Source organism: Odontesthes bonariensis, chromosome 12, assembly GCF_027942865.1.
Source record: "Odontesthes bonariensis isolate fOdoBon6 chromosome 12, fOdoBon6.hap1, whole genome shotgun sequence".
NCBI lineage: Eukaryota > Metazoa > Chordata > Actinopteri > Atheriniformes > Atherinopsidae > Odontesthes > Odontesthes bonariensis.
This window is the reverse complement of record NC_134517.1, coordinates 23,068,289-23,090,224: the sequence shown is the minus strand read 5'-3', so window position 1 is coordinate 23,090,224 and position 21,936 is coordinate 23,068,289. Positions and strand designations below refer to the sequence as shown.

Here is a 21,936-nt window from a genome sequence, read left to right as displayed (position 1 = left end):
AGCAGGAGAAAGCCTCCTCTTTCTAAAAAGGGCTTAGCTGCACAGTTTGGGTTTGCAAAGCTTTAGTTGCCCTCAAGTTTGACTCTTACTTTTCCATACAGAGGAGGATCATGGTCAACTCAGTGACTGCAAAGTGCCCAGGGCCTGTGGCTGCAAAAACAAGCCCAAATCATCACTCCACCACCCCCGTGCATGACAGCTTAGGCTCTGATGTAATTGCAACAGGAAAATGAAAGCACAGCAGCAAATCTACAACAGAATGACTGAAAAAGAAAAGAATCAAAGTGTTACAATGGCCCAGTCAAAGTCCAGACCTCAACCCGATGAAATGTTGCTTAAGAGAGCTGTGCATAAACTATTATCTGCAAGCCTTAATGAACTGAAGCAACGTTGTGATGAGGAGTGGACCATAATTGTCCCGCAACAGTGTGAGAGACTGATCACGTCATACAGCACAGTGCACAAAAAAATATACTTCTGGATCTCAAAGAAACAAAATGGAACCTCTGTGCCCTGCAGGTGCAGCATGGATCAAATTACTATGAATATGAAGATAGTCCATGTAGATAAAGCCTGAAAGCTGTCGATAAATACAAGCAGGGTGTCTAAGCACTGTTGTTTTTCCGTCATCTGGCCTGTAACTCTTCTGGCATATTACTTAGTCAGTGGAACCATCAGGAGCCAATTTTTTGTTTGACATCTGCTGAGATTTGTGCTTGTTTGTTAGTTTGCCAGGAAAAGCCTGAATTTTTGACCTTTTACAGATCAATATGAACCCGTTTGTTGCAACGTTAATGCAGACGTCAGGCTTTTCACAGCACAGACTTTATCATATAGAAATCATTATATGCAAGAGGCGGTTACTGAAATTTAGTGGCAGCTGCAAGGCTTAGAGGACTGTAACAGTCAAGCTATGAAGGAATGCAGCTTTGTCCACTCAGTGTGGGCTGAGTCTGCGTTTTAGAAGATGGGAAGTTGGAATGGATTTAATTCGACTCTACTGATATTAAAACTACAAGAAAAAAAAAAAAAACAATTGGACTTCAAAAGCTGCAGCTGAATGTCAGCTCTGCACACATCGTGGGGAAATATAAATAATGCCATAAACAAGAGAAAATAATCTGGGGCGCTCTACATTTGTCTTAAAGGCCATTTTGGAGCTGATGATGATGCTGCTGCTGGAACAATGACCACAGTTAGTGGAATTCCTCATCCGAATATTAAAAAATATCTAACACGGATTTCTTTGCAACCCATTTCAGCCCGGAGTGACGAAACCCAGCGTGTTATCCCGTGGAGACGCATCACATGACACAGCATCAAGACAAATGAGACTGATACAATCTTTTTTTCTTTTCTATTTAATCAATAGAAATCACTAATTGATATAAAATGTTAAAAGAAATGATAATAAAAAAAAAAAGAAGGCTGAAGTTTGACTTCATTTACTTGACAATGCACGCATTAAGACAACAATGCACGCCGTTAAGACAGTACACAGGCTTTACAGGCTTACTTACAGGCCTCTGGAGAAGAGTTCAGCATAACCTAGCAGATAATTTTATTTGATCTTTAAGCAATTGTCTCAGTAAAGCTGACAAAAAACGAAACAGAACGACTGTAAAATTCAAGGTGGTACGTAAAAAGGTTTGTAACACGGTACCTTTAGTTGGACAACATATCAGAAAAAAAGACGGTGCCATTGCTGTAGCTGTGCCACTTAATGTTACAGAGCAGAGGAGATCCCACGAGACTTGTTCTGACAGCACTGTAAACTGAGGAGATCAATGCTGAAGAAGGTGTGTAAAATAAGTTGGCAATTGACAAGTCCACCTGTTTCCAGAGTGAATCCATCATAATGCAAATGAATGCAGTTACAGATAAAGAGTGACACTGCTATGTTCAGACATCTTGTAAACTAAAAAAAGAAAAAGGATCAAACAAAGTCTATACTTAACAAAAATCAACCTCACTGAAATGCCCGGGTAACAATTTCGTCCTTGAAGAACATTTCTAACAGCCAAGCTCCTATGTCAAGTCGAATAGATATTTTCCTTTTTCCTTGTCTCAGAAATGCCCGATAAGCCATCTTTGGATGCCAAAATGTGTCCCACCAAGTGTTTTAAAATAAATATAGATCTGTGCCGCTATAAGGGCACTAAACCCATCAAGTCTTTTGTGTTCTGAGATTTTCTCTAAGATAGTCCATCCTCTGGATGTTCTCAAAGGCCTCTTTTTCTCGAGAAAGGCTCAGACGTCCAATTTTATTTTATCCAGACAGTTGTCGATCTTCGTGAGAGTCTTTTTGATGCGCAGCGCTGTTAGTCGGGCCGACGGATTCTGGTACCAGCACTCCTTCATTAGCTTAGCCATGGAGGTTAAAGTCTAGAAATTAGAAAAGAAAACGGAAATCCATCAGAGTATTCCGTCTCAATATCCAAAGATGTGAAAGTGAACTGCCATTCGACAGTGACTTACAGTGTCTGAAAACCATCTGTTCGGGATGTTGGGCCTCTGCTGATCCACACACACAACCTTCTTCATATCCTCAAAGCTGGGATCACTTGGGACCACATCGTGAAAAGGGGGCTTGTAGTCTTCAACAATGCCTAAGAAAGCAGGAGAGAATTCAACAATTCACTGCAAAGTGCAAACTGAACTGAACTGCTGGTTGACGTCTGCTGGTCACGTATACAACAATCATGTAGGGGGCGTGGCTTTTTTTTCCCTTGCTGAAGGGAGGTCACTGTGTCGTGAGTAAATTGGTATCTGCTGCTTCTTATTATAAATGGTTAAAGCATTTTACAGTGAACGGGGGAAGACGGTTTGATTTCACGTAAGTGCAGATGCTTCTGCAGACAGCTAGGGAGCCACCACCACAGATACCCATCATTACATCAATCTAAACGTTTCTTATGACATAGGTTTGAACAAATGTGTTCCGAGGTCCTGGAGAGCGGCTCCATGCAAAGAGACACAGAGCAATACACTTTACAGCTCAAGTTCTGGATTTAAAAAAAAAAAAAAAAAAAATTTAATTTTGAAAAAAAAATAATAATAATAATAGGGAAGCGCAATATTTAGTTGGTTTGGCTGGTTTTCATAATCTCCACGAGCCACTGACATTAGCAGTTCTTTGCTCTGGACCAGCAAATAGTTGCTCGAAGAAACTGGCTCTGAAACAGCTTCGGTGGAGACAAAACCTCCCTGAAACCAAACACACTGCAATGAGAATATATATCAATTTGATATATTATGTATTATACATAAAACAAATACTTCCATCAGTAGTAGAAAAGGCTGTTACTCTATTCAACTTTGTATCAATTTTGAAAGAAATAATAAAAATATGTGTTAATGTGCTGAAATCTCCATCTTTCTGTATGCCAGTCTGCTTTCTTGAGCTCTGACATGAATATTCAGGCGTATTCTTCTTCCTTTAGGTATTGCTGCAGCACCGAGCCAAGCAGATGGCCTGAGAAATGTAAGTGATTCAGGACTGTACTGCATCCAGCAGAACCGTGCACTGACCATTGCTGACTGTCCTCCTGGCGATTTCCCACAGGACGAGGCCCAGGGCCCAGATGTCCACTCTCTTGTAGGACTCAAAGCAGTCCATTTGGATGGAGTCATCAAGCACCTCAGGGGCCATGTAGCGCTTTGTGCCAACTTTAGGGTTGTTGCCCACGTCCAACTCATTGGTGTCTTGAAAATGCATGACTGCCAGACCTAGAATGAAAAACAAAGAACACCGCGAGGATTCCCCATCACTTAAGTTTTCAGATAAACGCATTTCTATCTGCTTAAAATAAACTGCTGCTGACATGAGCTCTTCCAAAATATTTTCAATCGCTTTTGAGGTGAGGCAAGAGAGACTGTCAAAACAGCCTTCTGTTGTCAGACACTGCAGATATATCCACACTGTGAACATCAAACACATCTCTAAAGGTAACGATATGCCAGACATATTTTCCAGTGGATGGAGACTTCATGTCCCAAATAGCTATATCAAGAACGACACGCTGGACTCCATCAACTGATTGAAATGATGAAACACCACAGGCTCGGAGCAAACCGCTCTGTTCCAGCAGACAGGATGTACTCCGATGTAACAACAACACGCTGAGCAGACAAACAGCTACTGCTACCATGTTTGTCAGCACTGCAAAATGCGTCAGCCGGGACAGAATTTATCACCAAGCTTGAAAACAGGTAAAGCCTTTCGCCAGGGTATAGTCTCGTAAATGAATGACATGTTATTCAAGCATCTGCAAATAGAACATTGATGCATTAGATAAAGTGGTCCAAGGTCTTCAAAATGGGATTTGGTTAAGGGCTGGGTGGCACATGTCGTATGGGTTGTTTTTCCCAATTTAACAGCAAATATGGCTGAGCAGATGGATGCAAGAGTGATATTACCGCACACACGCACTTTATGCACGGTAATAAGCCATGGAATTACAATAACCCCTTAATTGGCCTTAACGTCTGAAATGCTACGACGTACCAGCTTGTAAGTGCTTTTACTGAAGCAATGCTTTGTTTACACTCCGCATCAAACCCTTGATGCATAACCTTTCAACCAAAAGTGAAGAATATGGCCATCTTGCTCTGCGTTTCATACATTTATTCCAAATTCAGCCTGACATGTTATGCATCATGGGACGTCTTGGACCCATTTTAAACTTTAAAATATGGTTTTGCACACGCACACAAACGCACACTCCGTATTCTTACCAAGGTCAGCAATGCAGCACTGCCCGTTCTTTTTCACCAGTATGTTTTTGCTCTTGAGGTCTCGGTGGGCAATGGCTGGCTTGCCCTGAGTGCCAAAGATCTCAACGTGTAAATGAGCGAGGCCGCTTGCTATGGAGAGCGCCATGCGGAGGCAGCTGGATGCATCGAGGGTGCTGAGCTGCAGATAATCGTACAAGGACCCCATTTCGTGGAAGTGAGTGATGAGCCACAGCTGCGTACTGGAGTTCCTGGAAGTCATGTCTGAGGCGATGAAGCCTGAGAGCAGAAACATTTCATTTACTGTTTCTGATTAACTCAATTGAATCCAACAATTTAATAATGCATTACAAAGTGGGACACGACAGCGCAGTAAATACTAACAGCAGCAACACAATGCCTGTATGGCTGAATTAATTGACCCTTTAGGGATAAAATATACGGTTGACATGAAAGCTTTATCGTGTCCTCTGAGCTGTTGTAGTTAATCATGTGTGTTGGGTCCCGCAGCGCACAGTCTCGATGAAACACTACATACCCAAGATGTTTTCATGTCTCAGCAGCACGGTGTTGTAGATTTCCGTCTCTCTGAACCAAGACTTCTCATCTCTGGAGGAGAAGATCTTAACAGCGACATTCTCCCCCTGCCACTGACCCCTCCACACTTCACCGTAGCGGCCCTTACCTGACGGGTAAAAGGTGAAGAGAGATTACACAAATGCCTTTTGATATCATGTGTCTGACACTGCAACGAGGAGGTGAGTAAGCAAACCGACAGAAGTCTCAAAAACTTGCCCTAAAGGAGAACTCCTTTTGTGTCAGCAGCTGCATCACAAAAACACTGCCCACCAAAAGAAGGCTCCAGTTTAAATAGAGGTGAATTATGAATTATACTGAGCAAAAAGCCTTTGCTTTAATACACAACAGCTGCAGTCAAAAACTCTGATTTCATAGAACACTTATGACTGATTTTTGTGTTGCAGCACACACGTATCACTCAAGATGAAAAGTCCAAACTCTATCTCCATTACATTAAAAAACAACACGGGCTGTTCCAGGGTTTTGTCGAGTTGCTGCCTGTCTGGCTAAGAAGACTGAACGTTTAGCTGCTACAGAGTCTTGTGTAGAAGTTAGGGGAAGGAAGACAAAGAGAAAGGCACTTAGATGCTGGTTTTAAATGAATCAGAAGGGAAGAGGGACGATAACGTCAATGTAAATGTAGCTAATAGTATTTACTGGTTGTGAAAATAGGCAACATTTTGCCAATACCATAACAACATGTTGACAAATTTGTAACACTTGTGATATGGCGGCGTCTGTAAATGACAGTGTCTCTTACTGCCACCCAGTGGTAAAAAGAAAATCAATTCAACTGGAACAGACGTGAAGAGTGATTAAGAGTGATGTCTGAATTTATTTCACCAAAGTGACTCTGTCCTCCACGCTGATTACTATGGCTGTTTGTGTATAGGAACGTATTTTTGCTGCTGGTACCATTTCCACTGACACTTGACACAAGCAATCTCTAAGCCAAATTGCAATCTTGGCTCTGGGGACTTCACTGCAAGACTGTTGCACATTCACTCTGGCCCAGTTTCAGAATATCCCCACAACGGTCTCCTCTTTTGCAATTCTCAAACCGATTTCTTTCTTTCGCCCTTTGATTTATGAGCTCTTGAACTGCACATATCAAATGCTCTTACTGGACTCACCGGCCCCCACAAATGAGGTCAAAGCAAAGTGGTGGAATGAAAAACAAACCAGGAGGTGCAGTTCTGAGGCTTCGCCGATAGCGAGATGCTACTGTTTTGGTATTAGTTATTGTGGCACCAAAAATTTGCTCCTATATCAACATGTGAAGTGAGAGGGGCGTGACAGTATATGCATATTCACATTGTTTGATTGTGATTAAGAAAACAGCTTTTAATAGGAGACTCACCCACACACTCATTGAGTGTGATTTGTCGAGCAACGGTTCTCTGAACAAGGAAAGGGAGCCCCGAGCCACTTCCTGAAGTGCAGGAATGATCCAGCAGATCCTGGGAGGGCAACAGAAACAAAGGGTAAAGGATATCTACGTGTGTCTTCATATCTGTTTGCAAGAAAGCTCTCTGAACAAAAACAAAAACACCCAAAAAGGATCCTGTGGCTCAAGCCTAAAAATAATGAAAAAAACAGAGCATCTGGGACTCAGACGGAGATTAATACAAGCAAGCAGTCTTTGATGTGGCACCCACATGGGATGAGGGGGGGGCAAGAAATGTGTGCAGCAGAATAATGCGTTTGTGTGTGTGTGGTTGTGCATCCTTTATGGAGGTGCAGAGTGCCCCCTGCTGAGTACACAACAGAGAAGCCACCCCCTCCCTGGTGACTCGTGTGGGTACTGGAGATTTGATCTAATCCAAGGGCCAGACTCCAAAACAGGCGCAATGCTGCTAAGCCTTTTATTTTTATCTCAGCGACAAGACATGCAGCGCCCCAATGTCGACACAGGGGGGCAGTGCACAGCAACTGAGTCAGCAGCTGCTGAGCAAAAACAAATGACTGAACTGGGAGGGGAGAAAGAGGATTGAAAACAGAGACTAGTGATGCCTCAGATAAACAGATGCATAATGCAAGAGATGCTTGCGAGACAATTTTCTATAAAAACACAGGAATGCAAGCGGAGGCCATAAACTGGATGACGAGTTGCTCTGCAGAGAATTTATATCCCTCTGTTTAGACAAAAAAGGAAGATGTTTTAGGACAGTATATTTGGGCCAAACCTTTAAGCGGCAGAATGCAATCAGAACGCTTAAACATCATTATAATCAGAGGGGATGTTTGGGCAGCAGCCTCCAGAGGGACAAGCACATGTTTTTGAGTCAGACCTGCCTTCCACTGTTTTTAATAACATTTCTCATGGGGCTGCCAAGCACTTATTTATTTTAATTTTTTTTTAATTATGCTGAGGCACACAAACCGTGGCTCCATATTAGGGCCCTTCACTGCCAAGTGTGCCAATGGACTGACTGAACTGAACTGAGAGCAGTTTCCGTGGTTCTTGATTACAGAGGGCGTGATCCAGTGAATGTGCCGGTTTGCCTTTCAGACTGAATGCTAACCACAGGACTCCACCTAAACTCTGGATCGGTTTAGCTGGCTTCAAAACCTAAAAACCACTCTGTAAAAAACTTACAATCCACAATCCGTGGTAGAGCAGGGAAAAAAATAAATAGCAAAGACATTCCTCTAAGCCACTGATAGGGGGAAATGACTGAGAAGAAGCCAAACGAATTCCGTCCCTCCACCACCACCCACACGTTACACAGACTTCATGCATATGAATCCACTATGCACTGCTTTAAAAAAAATTTTTCCTTTCACATAACAAGTACCAAAACATTCTTGAGATTATGATCTGGAAAGTACACAATGTTCAGCAATGATGGTCTGCTTTGTTGAATCATGTTTGGAGACAGATCTTGCCCATGTTGATCTGAAACCTCACTACCTGTAACACATAATGCTTAAGATTTGCCCGTATGTTTATACAGCGCAACCATCCATAAACTAGTTACAGTCGCTAAATCACATACAATGACATGAGGATCTCTTAATAAAGAGACATAAACACGGTGGGAAGATTTATACTGCGAGTGGCTTTACAATGAAAGATTTATGACAAAATCTTTTATCACAGTGACACCGAAAAAACACCTGGATCAGTCTAAATACAATTTATCATGCCATCATGCTTCCATTAACTATTATCCTTTAAATAGTGGATGTTTGTGTAAACAGCGTAAAGTCCACACTATTCCAACTATGACCTAACCCCTCAGATGTACCTCTCAGGAGATTCACATCTGCTAACAGTCTGCTAACAGTGCACACATTTTAACTTTCTGTAATGGGTCACTCTGTATAAAACATTAGTTAGACAGGGCTGGACTTTCACTTGGAGTGTAACAAGACAAAATCAAACGAAAATCTATATCAAAATAGATTTTGTTATTGCTCCACATCCAAGTTCAATATAGCCTGTTTCAGCCACACAGCTCACACTTGGGATGTATTAAGATGGGAAATTCTTTCAACCTTTCGCCTTCAACCTATTGCTTTTTTAAGAGCCTATTCAGGCTGGTTTTGATGAACTAAGGGACACTCACATAAAGGTTGAAGGTGTACTTTTATTTACAGATTAAAACGTTGAGTTAATTTCCTGCAAGAACCCATGATTACTGCTCACACCATCCCTGCAGTGTCTGTCAGAGACAAAGTAATGAGTTAAAAGACCTGGATTTAACTGGGTACTGTTCCATTATGGCAGCTGGACACTGGACTTTCTAATGATTTCTAATGGTTTATTCACTTTTCTAACACATTAGTGGAGGTAGCTTCCCTTGTGCTGCGTGACATGCACGACTACTACTCACCGCCAGAGTGCTTTCCCCCACATTCGATGCTATAAGTCCATCGATAATTCCATATTCAGCATCTCTTGATGGTAGTCTCTCCATTTGGTTGAGGTGAATGCGTCTGAACACGAGGATGGCCACAGCAGAGAGGACGATAAGTACAATGATGGGCGCCACGATGGCAACAGTCAGTGTGGTCACACTGTAGCTGGAGAGCTGTTCAGCTGGAAGGGGAGAGAAATATGAACTTTGCTTTAGGCAATCAGGGCATCACTTTTAGAAGGGAAATATGATGTAATCTGTAAAGCTTAAATCAGACTATTGTCTGTCTGGAGAGTGAGATTAGTGCGCTTGCAGTAAACAACGGATGAGAGTTCATAAGGACTGAGCTTTAGAACAAAAAGACATAGAGGGAAAAATCTTCTGTGCTGCTGCTTTTTTCCTCCCTTTAACTAGACCACACATGTTGAGGTTTGGCTGCATGCAAATCACAGGTTGCAGCACTCTGCAGACCTTCAAAAGACACACATGTGGGTGGATGTAAAGGGGACACACATACACATGAGCATTCACTCATATCTACATTTCGCACAGAGTGGATCTCATCAAGTCTGCAGAGGTCTGCGTGAGGAACTGACCACCATTCACAGTTTCCAAACATTCCAAGGCAAAGACTGCTGAGCTCTGCCTGCAGCACAGACAATGATCCCCCTTTTCTCAACTCACATAATGAACTCCTTCTTCCTCAAATATATAACTAGCAACACTTTCTCTGCACATGTAAGAGTTGAGGGAAAAAAGCACATAGAAGGAAATGCATTTAGCTGTAAAACTTCCAGAAAATCAATATGATTATTCAGATTCATAAGAATCTGACAGGAGGGTTGCAACATATGGTTATACAGAGAGCACGCCAAGGAAGAAAAAAAAAAAAAACACTGTGACAACGTGACATCACGTGCATAGGTAATGGAACGCTAAATGGCAGAAAGAGGCAGTTCAGATCTTATTTCATCAGGTTATTATTAAAAGTAGACAGCTCTAAGTATTGGTGTGTACACCTAGCATTCCAATAGTCCCCATTTGTGTCTTGAGTGAGCACTTGTGATCGGCCCTGCTTTATGCAAATGAACACGTGACAACAGTCAGGAAATCAGCAGGCGATGTTTCTGTCAAATCATAAAAACATTCAATGACATGATCGGATGTTTATAGACATTACTGTTATTCAGATTCACTCAACTCATATTTAGTGCACCATCATTTCCAAACAATTCATCAAGTTTAGTTTTGTTATATGAGAAAAGTAAAAGAAGCATAAACTAATTCATTTTTGATGTTGAAGAGCTCAGCGTCAGCAAACCTCGGCTTGCTGAGGAAGCAAACTGAAGAGCAGTTTTACACTTACACAGAGCAGTGCCCTCAGACTCAAAAGACAGACATTTTTTGTCAGCACAGACAAGCGTCTGGGCAGTCCTCCAAAAAGCTATCAACGTATAGCCTACGGAGGTAACGTTAGTCAGCCGGGAGTGGCCGACAACAACCGATTTCACAACAAAGAGGACAATGCTCCAAAAACAGACAACAGCTGCACTGGATAATCATTATCTCAACACTTAGTTTCCCCTTTATCGCAAAGCAGATCTATGGTCACTTTGACTTCTGTCCTTTGTCTTTAGCAAAGCTAAAGGACCAACAAAAGCACTAACACAACTAAGAGCTGCCCACCACTCAAATTGTTCTATGACTTTATGAGACAGTCTCAAAGTCCCAGCAAAAAGCTTTAACATGCAGATGAGCACTTGTGAGGTACCGACAGAGAGTGTATGTGGGGAAATGTTCAGCCCTTAGTGCGCAACACATTCCCCCTATTGCTTTAATGATCCATGCTTTGTCCAGGCTTTCTTTGTGTCAACTGCTAAACAAAAACACAAAGACAGTGGCTATGATCTTTCTTTGGTAATCAGGATTTCCTTGTCAGGCTCTTTGCACACATAAAGGAAGCATTTTAAGCATTATTTGATGCTTTCTGCACAAATAAAACTTCATACATAAGATGAGCAGGTTGTCTGAATGGAGAAAAAAGAAAAGAATCCTAATTAAAAGTGCAATGACTGTACTAATTAATAAAAATAACTGCCTAATGGTTATGTTGTCAAAGTTGCAAATAATTTTGATTTGAAGTCGATTCAAATTGAGTTATTTGATTAAGTGATTTTTAAGAAAACAGTAAAACTATTCATTTTCTGTCACTTATTTGACAACATTTATACTACATCAATTAATCGCTTTCAATTGGGTTATAATGTCAGACATCAGTCTTCATTCAAAACTATTGCCCGACAAGATTTGAATGCGTCGACGTGATTTTGCTGTCTGGGATGATCAGGAGAAACAATAAGAGAAGAGATGGCCCCATTTGGTTTTGAGGGGCAGCTTGGCTCCAAACATTCCATCAAAGCCTGTCATAAGACTCTCAGGGCCAACAATACAGACCCGGAGCTATGGAACCGCAGATACAGCTGCTCTGTTTACCGTTGCTGCAGAAATGAACATCAAAGAGAGCAGGAGGTTTTCTGCAACTGATACCTCCTGTAACTTTGGATACTGCTTTGTACAAAATGTATTCGTACCGTAAGCCAGAAGAGCAAGAAAACATCCTGTTGGAAACTCTGTTGCTGAGGTGGAGACATTTAAAACTTTTAGGAAGTGTGAGAGAGTGGCCATGGATACATCTGCATTCACCCTGTTACAAGAATGTGGCCACAAGTGTCCGAGCCAACCACTAAATGAGGCCTTAAAAGCTGGATCTTAATGCATTCCCACCTGTAATCAGATGTGTACTGAGCTTGATCCCAGTTCCTCCTCTCAGCCCTAACATTCTGTTTTTCAGAAGTAAAAGTACCCCATTTCTTTTGGGAATCAAGAAGTAGTGGTTATATAGTCATCTAAATGACCCCCTAACACCATGATTGAAGGGATAGATGACCACTAATCCTCGATCGCCAGAAGAGAAATGGGCAATGTACTTTTGCAGAATGAAGGAGTAGAGCCAAGTGATAGGGCCAAGGGGAGAAATTGGGAATTGGCCTTTGTACCAGCTCTGATCAGCCTCATGAATATTCCCACTCCACCCATTTTCTATACCCGCTTAATCCTACTCAGGGTCGCAAGGGGGCTGGAGCCTATCCCAGCTGTCATTGGGCGAGAGGCAGAGTGCAACCAGGACAGGTTAATATTTTTCCACTCTCCTTACTAAATTTTGTTTTGATTCAATCCTCAAAAGTAATATGAGTTATGAATATTTATTCATGAATAATGAATAAAACCCCTGCTGTAGAAGAAACATTACAAATGAAAGAAACGGCAAGGGACAACAGCTTCATTTATAGCTGCCTGTCTCTCCTACAATCCCTCTGAGGCCTCACCCTCTGGGCTCTTGTCAGCTGGCTCTGATTGCCACAAAGAAGACAGCGGAAGAAGCAGACCATGACTAAGTAATATTCAAAATCTCTAGTTTCCCACCGTCTCCCTCTTCTGAGTCATGACGAGCCAGGAGTGTTAGTGCACAGAGGTGTAACTGAGGCCAATAGAAACCAGCCAGAAAAGCCATAAGTCCACGACCCCCGACAGAACATTAAATCACATCAGATGTTTAACTCCTTCATTGTTCAACTACAATCTAAACAATTTCATAGGGTGAAAACAAACATTCAGGGGGGAAAACTTCAAATTAAATTAAATCTGCTTAAAAAAAGAATGAGCACGTATTTGTAGCTGAGGATGTTATAGTGTACAGGATCAACCAATCCTGTGAGGGCCATTAAACAGCAGTTAGTATGCACCTGCTATCACTTGGAAAGCAGAATAGGAACGCATTTAAAGGCTTCAATCGTGGGAGAGGTGCCAAAGAAAATCTGTAGAGTTACATAGTTAGACCAAATACCAGCTAGTGAAGAAAATGTATTAATGATCTTTGTATCACAACACAAAAATATATGAGACAATAAGAACTAAATGAAGAACAGGCAGGACATCCCTCCAGAATTAATGGGAGGACAGAGAAAACTGGTCAAGCTCAACACTTTCTGGCAAGCATGGGTAGCAACCCTGCCTTACGTGTAAAAACAATATCTAAGCTTAACATATACAAGATTAGAGCCAAGGGGGATAACTGAGCTTGGGCTGTAGTCTCTCAAAACTATGTTTAAAAAAAAAAAAAAATACTGTATGGTTTGATGAGACTTCTGTTGAACATTTTTGGCTTAAATTTAGAGGAGGAAAAAAGGAAACACCATATCCATTGTGGCTTACAGTCACTTTTCTTGCCACAATGTGGGTTTGCTTAAGTTGAAGAGAAGAATGAGGTCCAAATACTTATCAGTTTTGGGGCAAACACCATTAGATATCTGTTAAGAACTCGAGAATGAGGATTAATTTCAACAGTTTGGATTACTACCACCCAAGGTACACATCTTCAATAAAAAAAGGAAAAGGCTTCATCAAAAGAAACCGGAGCCAAGAGCTGCTTTCAGTTTAAAATCTGTGGGGTAATCTGACGAAGGCTGTGGAACCTACAACAATGTTGCAACAAAGAGTGTGAAAAAACTGATGAGGCAAATAGATTTGAGTCCAAAAAGACAAGAAAATTGCACAGTGTTTGCAGATTAAGGGTGGGCAAACCAAATTCTTTTTGTTTTTTTCCCCATGAACAGTTTCTGATGTTTTGACCTTCTTTGTGCAGGTTGCAATCTCCCTCATCACAAAAAGCTGCCATTTAAACACGGGTGTGACTGTTCATGCCAACTATACGTATGCATTACGAAAACCAAAGCCCTGTTGTTCTTCTTATTCTAAATATATAAAATGTAGCTAGAATTTCGAATGGAGTAGAATAAGAGATTAACATAGCATTCAGAGTCCATTGCCAAAGAGCCAACACATGGGACATTTTGAGAGCTTTGGCCCGTTTCTGCACTTGTGACGCACTGTAGATTGCATTGTGTTGTACCTTTGACAGGCAGCTCCACAGTGCTGTTTATGTTGCACAGGTGCCCATGGCAACACTCAACAATCTGGTCTCTGGAAGGTGGGGTCTTGCAGGTCAATGTGCTCTGTTCATAGACCTTGAAGCAGCCTTTCTGGTACACCAGGGAGCCAGCATTGACTGTCAGAGAAGAGAAACACTGGTGGCCCAAGCAGTGATTCCCTGTTACACATGAGCTGCCTTCGCACACACAAACGTGCTCCTCTTTGATCAAGGGCTTCACTTCCTCTGCTGTAAAAGATTCAGGAAGAAAACATGGCTTGTGAAAAAGTACATTTCAGAATGTTTTTTTTTTTGTTGTTTTTTTTTTAAAGACTTAACAAGATATCTAAAGATAAAACTCAAACATTGATCTTCTGGTAACTAATCTGTACTTATATAGTGCTTTTCTAGTCTAGTTGACAAATGATGAATGGTCGCCAGCTCCTATATCGACAGTCACCTTTCCCTGAAGCTTGCACAGTGACGTTCATGTTACAGAGATGGCCCTGGCAGCACTTTACAACATGGGCCGATGAAGGCGGCATGGCACAGGTAGCTCTGCCCTCCTCGTCGTCCCTCAGGCACCCCTTCTGTTGGACGGCTGCCCCATCAATCATCTTCAGAGAAGAGAAACACTGCTGGCCGGTGCAGCGTTGGTCATGCTCACACAAGCCGCCCTCACACACGCACTCCTGGTCTCTGAGGACTGGTCTGCCGGCAGACGGTTCAACATCTGATAAGAGGAGGCAGAGATACGAGGAAATCCATTAGAGCAATACCATTACTAACCCATTAAATTAAATGGCATTCACTCACATCAGAAAACACGCAGGTTAAAAACACTCTGCAGGCCACTCACTAAAGAGGCCACTGAAGTAAGTTTAAATGCATTTTCCTCTTTGAAATCCAACACCGGCTACTCTGAAACTAATTTCCTTCCAACACAAATGTCATTCTTTCAAAAAATGAATTGAGGCGGAAATGGGACCACGTTACTGCTTTCCTCGGTCCAGTTCTTTAAACGAACGACTCCAAGCTCACAAATATGCACACAGCCTCTAACATACACATTGTGTTATTGATTTTAAACAAATCACCCTGTCGCAGCTGCTACTGTTGACTGATGAACAAGTCAACAGGAAGCACTCGGGCACTTGTACAGATTTATCAAATCATTTTCCATATTGGTAGCAGGCTCATTAATGATGCATTTTTGCGGCCAACTCAGAAACACAAGATACAGTCCAGGCTCTTATTATTTAGATAATGATACATTTTTAATTCTGTTAGATCGATGCTTAAGTACATTTCATTAGAAATTAATCACTGAGCATGGCATTCTATTTGTGCTTTTATTTCGCATATGATTAGATAATTATTGAAAGAACTGTTTGCAAGATACAATCCAATCAACATATAATGGCCAAAGATTGATCATATATTATTAAATCTATCATCATATTACAGATGCAAACAATTGTTCACAAAAGGTTTTTTTTTTTCCCATAGGTGGGCTGATCTTAGCTTCTTAACAAGCTTAATGTAAAATTTCTATTTTCTTTGTGAAATCAATAAAGCACCGCCTGAACACCCACCACCCAGACTCTCTGTATCCTCCCTGAAGCCTTAAGATAAAAAAAAAGATATATCTTTTAAAAAAATCTATCACTGCCCAAACAGCTATGATTTGGCCTATATCTCTCTGGATTCCACCAACACCGCTTCATGTAAGGTGTCAACTAAGACAGATTCACAACATGTGACAAACACTGAACAAAGCGATGGATAGGAGGATAATGAAAGGACACTTTCTCACTCTTTAATCTAAAAAGAGTTAATTGTAAGAGGTAAGACATTTTTTTAAGACAATTCTTTGCAGACACCTCACCTTTCGCAGGAGACTGCAAGGAGATGTTCATGTTACACAGATGTCCATAGCAGCACTCCAGCACCAGCTCAGGAGTTGGGGAGTTTCTGCAACGCAAGGACGCATCTTCATCACCCACAATGCATCCCCTCTGAAAGACCGACGTCCCGTTCAAAACTGAGAGAGAGGCGAAGCACTGCTGCCCGAAACACCGCTCCCCGCTGCTGCAGGACGGTGCGTCACACAAACACTCATTTTTCGTGCCACCCTCACCTGGAAAGAAAAACAATCATGCATCACATCAGAATCCCCCTTGAACAGACAGAAGTCCTGCAGGGAAAGATTATTAATAAAAAGGAAGCCACGTCGCCTCATGTATTTTTGTGAAAATTAACGACCAGGGCTTATCCCTTTTCCAAGTATGCATGTATCTTGTAAAGAAGGGGAAAGGTGTTTGCGTGCCACTATAAAAAAGACTTTCCATCGCAATCCAATGCAGCTGTTTAAATAACACTGCCAGACAGTAGATAAGCGGGAGACAGACTTAGGAGGGGGTGGTGGAAGGGGGAAAAAAAAAAAAATTGTGTGATTTTTAGTCGATGCCTGCAAGACACAAGAGGGGGGCACAAAGGCTGAGACACTGAGCATGTCGACTAGATTAAAGAAGAGGAGACTGCAGATGTTTCAGCAATGGTACACACCTTTACAGATACTCTACGTACTTGGGGCCTTCGGCGACAATGTGTGGCCTGTAATCTTAACAGTGATCAGCTGATGGCTGTGCAGCATCAATGCATGCTCAAAAGTAACAGGAGAAATAAGTTCAACTGGATCCTGTCCCTTTGTGCTTGCAGAAACCTTCCTCCCTTTAGCTACTGTTCTCTTTAAGGACTGGTGTGAAAAGCTGTGCTTTGTGACAAGGCGCTTACCCTCCAAGCTGAAACACGGAAGGACACGGGCGAGCACAACCAAGAGAAAGATCCCATGCGTCATTGTGGATCTGAAGGGGGAGGAAAAAATGAAATAAATCAGCACAACAAATTAATGCTGGATTCTGCAACAAATAAAGGAGGAATTTGTGTACAGAACAACAGTTTATGATTTGCATTCAAACAACTTTGGTATTGTTGTAAATGATTTAAAGGATTCCTTTCTGTGACATAAAAAAAAAAAGAGGCACTAAAAGAGATCGACAATGACAATTTGCTGTCCACCTCAGAGTATTAGGGGGTGCAACTTTACAGAGGGAGTCCTTTTTTGTTTTCAGAAAAAACAAAAAGTCAACACCAAGTTAAAAATGCTCAAATAAAGTGGGTCTCATGCCTTCCTGTTGTCCTGGCAACAAGGCATTGAGTGGCAAGCAATGGGGAGACTGGTGCTCTTCTATTGGCTGTCTCAGCGCGTGAGTGTGTGAGTTTGTGTTCGTATCTGTGTGTGTTGGAGGGACAGGCTGCTTGGCAGTGAAGGAAGAGGAGGGAGAGGAGCAGACAGACATGAGGAGGAGGAGGAAGAGGAGGAAAAAGAGCAGAGGAGGACGGCATGGTTTCCCATATACTAACATTTAGAGACCTGAAGAAAATCTAATCCCTCAATATTTAATGCATCTGTAGGAACGTACGCTGTGCAGTTGTGTTTGTTTGCTTCATCAGTTTTTCTCTCAATGCAAACACTACGAGAAAAAAATCCCCTCCTTACTACCCATTTCTTGTAGAGCTAATATTTAAGTTTTGTGGGGGCATAGCCTTGAGCGTACCCTGTTCATGCTAAACTGAGCACAGGGAACGTTATCTTGGCAGCATCTGCGTGTGCGCCTGAGTGCATCTGAGCTACTGATAAATACCCCAACACCACCTACCCCTACCCCAACCCTCAACCCCCCCCCCCCCCCTCCCCCCCCTCCACAAGCTTTTGTGCCCATCTCCCAGACATAAATGATTAGGCACGTAATGTTAGCATTAGCCCAACGGCGGCGTCTGCACAGGCCGCTCACACACGGACCACATGCTGCTCCTTTAATCAGAGCACAAAACAAAGGCTGCCACACAGAGATAATCAGGAGCTCTGTCTGCTCCCCTTGGACCAGAGGAGAGGAGAAACGGCAGTGGGGGCAGACGTCGGGCAGGAGGGCATGGAGAGGCATGGGAGGTTAGGCCTGAGGGTAACTGGGGGACAGTAGGTTCAAGTGCGAGAGACGTGTGGGCAGAGGCGGACCGCAAGAGTAAGGTGAATGAAAAGGAGGAGGGATTAGGTGTCCGGCGTCAGCGCTCAGGGGGACACTGGGAAGAAGGGCACCATACTGTGGGGTGGGGGATGGGGGGTGGGGGGGTGGGGGTGTTGGTTGTCTAAGGAGGCCGGAAGAAACAGGACAAAGAGATAAGAAGAGGTGTAAAGGACTCTCGAGCCCACCAAAAGGTTACGTGAAGCAGGCGAGTCATACATATCATGTAAGAGGACATGCAGGCTCACAGAACAATAACGCACTTGAGTGGGCAGAGTAGCACATGCCACGGGGCTCCACTTAATCAGTGAAGGTAAATGATTTGTTATATTACAGTTTATATCGCAGCTAAAAGACTCTCAAGGGGGCAATGAAAAGAATCTCTCAGTCTCAGACACTTTTGACTTAAACAGCCTTCGGGGAGTTAGCCAGCAAGCCTCCTGTACTGTGTAGGTGTTTGCATGCACTTTGGTGTTAGGAAAACAGCAAACGATTCATTCTGTCCACAGCAAACCAAGCTGTCTTTATTTGTCACCTGGTTCTCACCGTGTGTTCATCCAGCTCTCTGAAGGTGCGGCGTGACGGATAAAAATCTCCACAGAGAAAAGCGTCTTTAAGTTTGAAACTTTTAGATGCATTTGTATGCAGGCAAAATTGGAGTAAACAGCTGTTCCACGCTGATGCATGAGAAATGAAGCTGGCTCACAGCTATGCTTGACAAACAAGCAGCCAGGACAAGTCTTGATACTGGAAACCACTGAAGGGATTCTTGGGAAGGAGGGAGGCAGGGCTCGCATCTGCAGAACCAATTGCTATCCGTGGGGCGCTCTGTGTATGTGTGCGCTGCAGCCGTCTTCTCCTGCGTATTGAGCTCTTTGGTAGCGTTGTGTATCGAGTGCTCACAGAATTGACACCTTGCCAAGGGTGCGCTCTCAACACCACCCCGCCCCGGTCCAATGATGTGGCGTTGTATTGGAAAACTAGTTTGAATTCCAAATGGTAATTATAGCTCAAGATATATATATATTATTCATGGCATCTGAATTTAATGAGCCTTACTAAATGCCAAAGAAGAAGAACTCGTATACAAGCTTTAAAGGTGGCCTAAAACCTCTCCTCTTTAACTACCTTCTTTATGGTGTGATATGTCAGTTTATACTGGCTGCTATTAATACTATTGATTGTGTTCTGAGTATTAACTGGGATAGAGTCAAAGTTAGTAGTCACACAGTACGTTTTTACTTCACTCATACAGTTGTGTTCATTTTCTCCTGATTTGTCGGAAGAATACCAAGTAAGCGTCAGGATGTCTGTAAGATGTATGCCTTGTCAAAAATGTGCTGATGACTCCCCTCACAGACTGTGGGTTGAGAGAATCTGTCAGAATCTGTCGTCACGTCTCCCACTGTGAATTAACAGACCTAAGATTTGTTGCAGATATCCTAAAGAAGCATGTCACTCAGGAAAAAATGCAGGACAAATATACAGGAGACAACTCTTCTGCGTGGCATCTCGTTCTGAACGGTTTCTGGCAGAATGTAACCCAGAGCACTAAGTACAAAGTTGAGTTACTTTGCTAACTCTAGTACTTCCTAGCTTTGAGTGACAGATGTACTAAGACCATGATGCTTTGGTTCTTTAGCTGGAAGAATATTCTGAGTACAGGACTAACCCTGTAAATGGACTATTCATCTTTTACTTAAGTAAGGAATCCAAATACTTTCTACACTGCATGTATTTTTTTGGATACTTTCAAAACCTCAGACGCCCACGCTGAGCTCAACACAAATTGCCCAAAGTGTGAACGACCCTTGAGAAACAGCTGAAATAGACATGGCCCAGTGAAAAGTATGTTAGGCTAGACTCCTGCTGAGTGCTGCTCGAGAGACTCGAAAGTAGACCTATGGATCACGGCACGTCTCCTTCCTTGGCTGTTTCCAGTGTTTCCACTGTAGAGCTTTTTCATAAGCACCAATCTAAGAGGTTGGCCAGAGGTTAAAGTGATTGTGTAGAGGTGATTACACATACCTCTCATGTGCTGTTGTTAGTGCGACTGAACCCAAAAACGCATATAGGCAATCGTAGTTATCTCTGTGACATTGTGGTACTCATTGCCACTAAAAAGAATATGTCTTCAAATATTAAGCCAAAAATTGTATTGCTATGTATAATCTCTAACAGATTGTTGCTACATCTTTCTACAGAAATCAAAACACATCAGTCTGTTTGGACGCTTTATTATTTTTGGTCTATTTTGTATTCAGGTCAGCTAAAGGAGAGAATGACAAAACACTACTTTGTCTGATGAGAGTGGTGTATCACCGAGGTTGAGGAGGGAGGAGGCTGAAGCCCTGCAGGAGCTGCTGAGTCATCACGCTGGCAAAGAGGGAGACGAGAGGTGGAATCTGTGTCTGAGCTGGCAGGCTGGCACAGTTACCATGGCACAAATAGCCTGGATACCGAGGAAACTGCAGCAAACTGCAGGGCAGCGAGTGGAAGAAACAGGCCGGGTGTAGGGCAATGCGGAACCTGCTGTTCGTGTCCCTGCCATTCTCCCCCGACCCACACCCAGCCAGCCAAAGAACCAGCATGCCATCAGGGACACGCAGATGGTTCGCTCCTAGGTAGATGTGGGTGTAATGCAGACCTGAGGGCGAAATCTGTCCTCTTTGCAGCAGCCTACGTTCACAGCCACACCATCCCAAGTGGCGTATTTGCCTTGTCAAATACGCCACTTGGGATGATTAAACCAAAGAACAGAGAACGCACACATTTAGCCTGAATTCCAAAAAGATAAGGAGGTACAATGACAGATGGAAACTGAGCAGAGGGCAAGATTAAAATGCATTTTCACTAAAGGAGAAAGCCCGTCGATGAGTCAAATGTCAGAGCGGAATTGACTCAATCTCTCAGAAATTGGAAAGAAAACATAAATACAATGAGAAACTTGGATTTCCAAAATGAATGTCTGTCTTAAGATGAGCCAACACTTTCCTCAAAGCCCACTGAAACTGAAACCTCACGTTGGTCTCAAAATGTGGGCAACTCGAAGCTACACCGAACTCACTATTTGTCACCAACACATGACGCCACAAGAAGCAAACCACTTTAGGACAGGGTTGGTGATGGGCCCTGTCATCTTGAATGTCTGTCATTTAGTGCGAGGCTTGTTCTGAGGTTGGAATTGGTTTAAGGCTCCTACACAGGGAGATAACAGGATTCTCGCAGGTTTCATTGCACATGAGAGTGTGCAAAAATGGGTCTGACAAAAGCGTGGTGGAAAAAAAAAAAAAATCTGCGTTGAGCTGCAAAATATCCATTTCAGGTAAATGAGAGCGCGTGATGACTGTCTGGTGAAGTGCAGGTGTATGATGTAAAAAGAAAAAAGCAGTGAGGCACAAAGAGGCTGCAACAGTCCCACACAGACAGACAAAGTGAAAATGGCTCCAGTCATCTCATCAGTCTCCATTTCCCAGGCCTCTTGTCCTCCCAACCCCAAACAAAATACACCAATGACCACAAGACATAAAAACTAAGGATTGTGTGTATGACGCCTCTGGTAAGCATTTAGTAAGCTAGCTAACTGGGATAAACCTGGTAACATAATGCTCATTTTTAGTGGCTTCTCTCACTTCCTCTTCTTTCAAATTACAGTTTTCAAAATCTTCTTTGTTCTAGGGAAACGGCA

At 42.7% G+C, this 21,936-nt stretch overlaps 1 protein-coding gene across 1 annotated transcript in view; it reads right to left on the bottom strand.

Annotated features, from left to right (window-relative positions):
- Positions 1–1,362: 1,362 nt before the first annotated feature.
- The window catches only part of LOC142396724 (activin receptor type-1-like), a 29,405-nt gene continuing 8,831 nt past the window's right edge, over positions 1,363–21,936 (bottom strand). The window contains exons 2-12 of the mRNA XM_075479755.1: positions 16,960–17,030; positions 16,052–16,303; positions 14,624–14,896; positions 14,146–14,412; positions 9,153–9,358; positions 6,674–6,773; positions 5,273–5,419; positions 4,738–5,013; positions 3,532–3,729; positions 2,479–2,609; positions 1,363–2,385 (exon numbers count right to left, since the gene is read on the bottom strand). Coding sequence (XP_075335870.1) covers positions 2,251–2,385; positions 2,479–2,609; positions 3,532–3,729; positions 4,738–5,013; positions 5,273–5,419; positions 6,674–6,773; positions 9,153–9,358; positions 14,146–14,412; positions 14,624–14,896; positions 16,052–16,303; positions 16,960–17,023 — 2,049 coding nt within the window. The 5' untranslated portion in view covers positions 17,024–17,030 and the 3' untranslated portion in view covers positions 1,363–2,250. The remainder of the gene's footprint in view (positions 2,386–2,478; positions 2,610–3,531; positions 3,730–4,737; positions 5,014–5,272; positions 5,420–6,673; positions 6,774–9,152; positions 9,359–14,145; positions 14,413–14,623; positions 14,897–16,051; positions 16,304–16,959; positions 17,031–21,936) is intronic.